We start from the raw sequence: 5,202 nt of genomic DNA on the forward strand, positions 1-5,202 counted from the left end.
CTATATCTTTTTTTAATAACTATTGCTACACCTCCCCCTCTCGATTCACGATCTTTACGAAATATTTGGTGCGTTGGTGGGATAACTTCATCATTTATAATGCTGGAGTTCAACCAAGTTTCTGTTATTACAATTATGTCCGGATCTTCAGACAGTAACATGTGTTCAAGTTCAAGAGTTTTATTTGCTATGCTTCTTGCGTTGACATTGATAAGAGTGAAGGAGCGCGATTCTAAACACCGATGTCATTCATCGTGAGGCTGCCCTCTCTGGCGGTTCGCTGCGTCGTGCTTATCAGAAGGCGAGTGTTGTTTTCAGTGTCCCATTGATAACATGAGTTGCCGAGAATCAATTTGTCATATTTAAGTATTACTTCTTCGCCCTTGTCACGTTCTTTCTTGGAGCTGTTCCAAAGCAACTTTCTTTTCTCTCTGATGTGAAACGAGAAGTCTTCAGATATTGAAATTCTAGTACCTTTCAGCCTACGCGCGTTTTTTAGTATATTTTCTTTCACATTAAACTCCCGAAGCTTCATGATTACCGGCCGTGGCTTTCCTGTTGATGGTTTTCCAATCCTATGCAGCCTCTCTACCTCAGCGTTTTCAATGTCCAGTTTGTCGCGTAGAATTTCCGAGACGACAGCTTGCTCTAAGTCACTTTTAGTTTCGTTTTGGCTTTCAGGAATTCCGAAAAATACTAAGTTGTTCCTGCGCATTCTATTTTCTAAATCGTCTACCTTATTCTCTAGGGAGCCGATTGTTTGCTTCAAAGTAACCATGGTAGTGGAGCAAGCGTCAATTTTTGTTTCAACGTTTTTGAAGGATTCGACACACTTTTCAATCCCAGTCATTCTAGCTTCGACTTTACGTTGGTTCGATTTGATTTCATTGAATGCTCCAACGATGTCTTGCTGACGTTCTAAAAGTTTGTGGAGCGTTTTGTCTATTTCATTCAAAGTGATTGGTCCCGGGTTACTCTCAATGTCCCCCGAGACCAAAAGAAGATAACAAACAACGTCAAGGCACTCCGAAGCAATACATAGTAGCCGTTGTGGGTGTGGCAGCACAATAAGACACAGGGCGTCACTTTTCAAGCCATAATGGCGTTTGCCACTAACCTGTATGACGAAGAGTGGTGTTATCATCCTGCTGCGCTGACCGCCACACCCACTGAACCGATCCACGCTCGTCGTTGCTGATATAGTCGTTTCCGATGACGTTGCCGATGATGGTCGCTTGGTGACGCCTTGATCTGTGCGGACGGATCCGTTCGTGGTTAGTGGGGGCGGTACCCGTGGCAGTCGGACCGACGTGGCAAAAAATGCCCTGTCGGAGAAGTCGCCCATGGCTCGCGTGTTATCGCCGGCTGCCGCGATGCTCGTGTTGTCCGTCTTTTCGATGTTGGTCCCTCCAGCCAAGCTCGGCGGTAGTGATCCCATCAGCAGGGCAATCTGTATGACGAAGAGTGGTGTTATCATCCTGCTGCGCTGGCCGCCACACCCACTGAACCGATCCACGCTCGTCGTTGCTGATATAGTCGTTTCCGATGACGTTGCCGATGATGGTCGCTTGGTGACGCCTTGATCTGTGCGGACGGATCCGTTCGTGGTTAGTGGGGGCGGTACCCGTGGCAGTCGGACCGACGTGGCAAAAAATGCCCTGTCGGAGAAGTCGCCCATGGCTCGCGTGTTATCGCCGGCTGCCGCGATGCTCGTGTTGTCCGTCTTTTCGATGTTGGTCCCTCCAGCCAAGCTCGGCGGTAGTGATCCCATCAGCAGGGCAATCTGTATGACGAAGAGTGGTGTTATCATCCTGCTGCGCTGGCCGCCACACCCACTGAACCGATCCACGCTCGTCGTTGCTGATATAGTCGTTTCCGATGACGTTGCCGATGATGGTCGCTTGGTGACGCCTTGATCTGTGCGGACGGACCCGTTCGTGGTTAGTGGGGGCGGTACCCGTGGCAGTCGGACCGACGTGGCAAAAAATGCCCTGTCGGAGAAGTCGCCCATGGCTCGCGTGTTATCGCCGGCTGCCGCGATGCTCGTGTTGTCCGTCTTTTCGATGTTGGTCCCTCCAGCCAAGCTCGGCGGTAGTGATCCCATCAGCAGGGCAATCTGTATGACGAAGAGTGGTGTTATCATCCTGCTGCGCTGGCCGCCACACCCACTGAACCGATCCACGCTCGTCGTTGCTGATATAGTCGTTTCCGATGACGTTGCCGATGATGGTCGCTTGGTGACGCCTTGATCTGTGCGGACGGACCCGTTCGTGGTTAGTGGGGGCGGTACCCGTGGCAGTCGCACCGACGTGGCAAAAAATGCCCTGTCGGAGAAGCCGCCCATGGCTCGCGTGGTATCGCCGGCTGCCGCGATGCTCGTGCTGTCCGTCTTTTCGATGTTGGTCCCTCCACCCAAGCTCGGCGGTAGTGATCCCGTCAGCAGGGCAATCTGTATGACGAAGAGTGGTGTTATCATCCTGCTGCGCTGGCCGCCACACCCACTGCAGTGCAGCGATAGATGGCCCTTCACCGTAGGCCTTAGAGAGAGGTTGTGCTCTCCTAGCGGGTCATTCACAGGCCGTCCGGTCTGTCCAACGTAGCTTTTACCACATGAAAGGGGGATACTATATACTACACCCAGGGAGCAGGGCACATAAAAGTGGGAGTGGTTCTTGTGGCACATAAGTTGTTTTTCTTAGATTGTTTACCTTAGCATGGGGACTTTTTGACAAATTTGGGCCATTTTTTTTTGGGGGGGGGGGGGGGGGGGGGCTGACATCACTAAAGGGACCCCGTACCGGCTAGCCACCTTTTTAAGATTGTGGGAAATTCTATGCATATACGGGACGACCACAATTCTTTTTTCGTCAAAAGTGGGCTTAGGTTTTTGAGCCTCTTTCACTCTCTTGACCAGTGTTCCCACTAGCTAAGTCAGCACCTGCATTGGAAAGCCCGTGGATGACAGCCTCTCATTTTGAGCTTCGAAACTACATTGGAGGGTATGAAAAGAAGACTTATTTAAGGCGCTTGTAAGGCATGCCATAGCTATACCCCTTTTAACCACCTTGGAGTGAGAGGACATGTAGTTTAGGATGCCTTCCTTGGAACGAGGGGAAAAGGTCCAGCACAGGTGATTAGGCAGCAGGGAGAGCGAAAGGTCCAGAAATTGCAAAATTCCTTCCTATGGCGTTTCACAGGTGAGGACAAGTACTAAACCAGATTTGTGAAAAATGTCTATTGTCTTGCAAATAACATCATCATCGACTGTTTTATGTGTCACATATGTGTAACATATGTGCCACAAGAACCACTCCCACTTTTATGTGGCCTGCTCCCTGAGTGTAGTATATAGTATCCCCCTTTCATGTGGTAAAAGCTACGTTGGACAGACCGGACGGTGTATGAACGACCGGCTACGAGAGCACAATCTCTCTCTAAAGTCTACGGTGGGGAGCCATCTACCCCTGCATTGTAAATCCTGTAACTGTAGGCCATCCTTAGAAAAAACCAAGATATTAGGCAGGTACCGAGAAAAACAGACCAGAAATATTTTTGAAGCCTTTATCCTAAGCATGGACGAGCAATGTGTTAGCTTTCCGTCTGTTTCATTAACAGAGGAGGAAATTGCCTTCTTACCTAAAGGAAAAATCTATTAATGTAACCCTGTTTGTCAGTCAATGCTTTCTTGTGTACCGCTGACTGTGCCTGACTGTACGTCGAGCATGTCTGATTGCCCAACAAGTTACTCTGACCGACAGTCAAACTCCAGTCAGACTCCACTTGTCGGCTTTCTGATCGTTTCCTGGTCAGAATCGCCGCCATGCCATCAAGTTGTCTTGGTGGCGATTCTGATTGTACATCGATTGTCTCTAACTGTACCTCAAAAAGCTTTGACGTGCAGACAGACGTACGGTCAAAGGACGTAAAGTTCGTTCGGATACCACTATTTCGCCAAATCTATGAATACAAAAAAACAATCTATGCACACGAAAACGATTTCGGGACGTGAGCCCATAAAACCGCTGATGTTAGAGATATGACAAGCAGCCGACGGATAACCTTGATCAGAAGCCCGCCGAAACGCCGAACACGCCACTTCGCTTCGCCCATAGAGGCTTCGCCGAGCTTTCATGAACGATCGCTCTCGATTCGTTTTGTTTGCCCGCTTGCTCGAACCTGCCGATCCTGCCAGGGCTCTACAATGTCTTATGTTTTAGTAGAATTTCTACTCGACAAGACCCAGCCTGTTGTGAGTTCCGACGATGTAAGGGACTTTAGCGGTGTAGTTGAAGATGACAAGGTGTACCAGGTCTACTAGGCCGGAGACGCGCGAAGAAAAGGATCGTTCTACGACGCGAAAGTACTCTACATGGCAGGTGAGTAGAGCTGAAGTACGGCGAGTGATGTACGGGTGCTTTGCTTAACACGCTGAAGGCTTAACTGCATTTGCAGCCGATGCATCTCGTATAAAACGAATGGTCAAATTGAGTTTCCAAAGCGATGGCATAGCATAGGGGTTAAGGTGTCCGATTTGTACGCAAGTAGTCGCGGGTTCGATCCGCTGTGGTCCTGCATTTTTTTTTTTTCACGAACATTTTGTCTTATCGAGGCATTTGGCGATATTTATGAGTGCGTATAGCTTTACTCTTATATAAATGCTGCCCTTGTTGATGAAATTTCCTTGGCAGTGGCAGTCAGACGTCATGTGATGGACCATCAGATTACGTCTGATGGTCCATCACGTTCCACCAAGGGTGCTTGCTGACTGGCAGTCAGTGTCCCAAATTATGTATCTTGATGGAATTTTCAAGAGGGTACAATCTTTTTCGTGTGGGTAATTTTACTTGTCCCTTTCGAGCCCTCGGGCCTGTGGTCCCTCGTGCCTGTGTGGCCAACGCTAGAGCGGATTCCGCGTTGTGTACCACTTTATTTTCCTCTTTCGTTAATACATGAGTTGTGAGTGTGCGCTTGTCGGTCGTCTACATGTTCCTCTTCTCTGTCCTGGTCCTTGTGTGCGCAGCTGTAAATATGTTCAATATCTACCAACTCGCCCAACGGTCAAATCTACTAAGACCAGGTTAATCATAGCCACCGCAAGGGTGAAGTCCGACTAAGATGGGGCTTCTGATATGCACAGGAACCTGCAACAGAAGCCTGCCGTTGACCGACGGGCGGTTTGCATTTCCCGCCAAAGTGGTGTTT

General features: G+C 49.2%; 1 protein-coding gene across 1 annotated transcript; it reads right to left on the reverse strand.

Annotated features, from left to right (window-relative positions):
- Positions 1-232: 232 nt before the first annotated feature.
- On the reverse strand, positions 233-1,556 carry LOC115316122. The gene has a single exon (XM_029975425.2). It carries the CDS (start codon positions 1,475-1,477, stop codon positions 233-235), a length of 1,245 nt encoding a protein of 414 aa, XP_029831285.2. The 5' UTR covers positions 1,478-1,556.
- Between the last annotated feature and the right edge of the window lie 3,646 nt (positions 1,557-5,202).

The sequence above is a fragment of the Ixodes scapularis genome, unplaced genomic scaffold (assembly GCF_016920785.2).
Source record: "Ixodes scapularis isolate PalLabHiFi unplaced genomic scaffold, ASM1692078v2 PGA_scaffold7__128_contigs__length_106722199, whole genome shotgun sequence".
Classification (NCBI taxonomy): Eukaryota; Metazoa; Arthropoda; class Arachnida; order Ixodida; family Ixodidae; genus Ixodes; species Ixodes scapularis.

Bases quoted from the DNA above. Each gene is read 5' to 3' on its own strand.
- LOC115316122 (XM_029975425.2), bottom strand. From the start codon at position 1,477: ATGATAACACCACTCTTCGTCATACAGATTGCCCTGCTGATGGGATCA.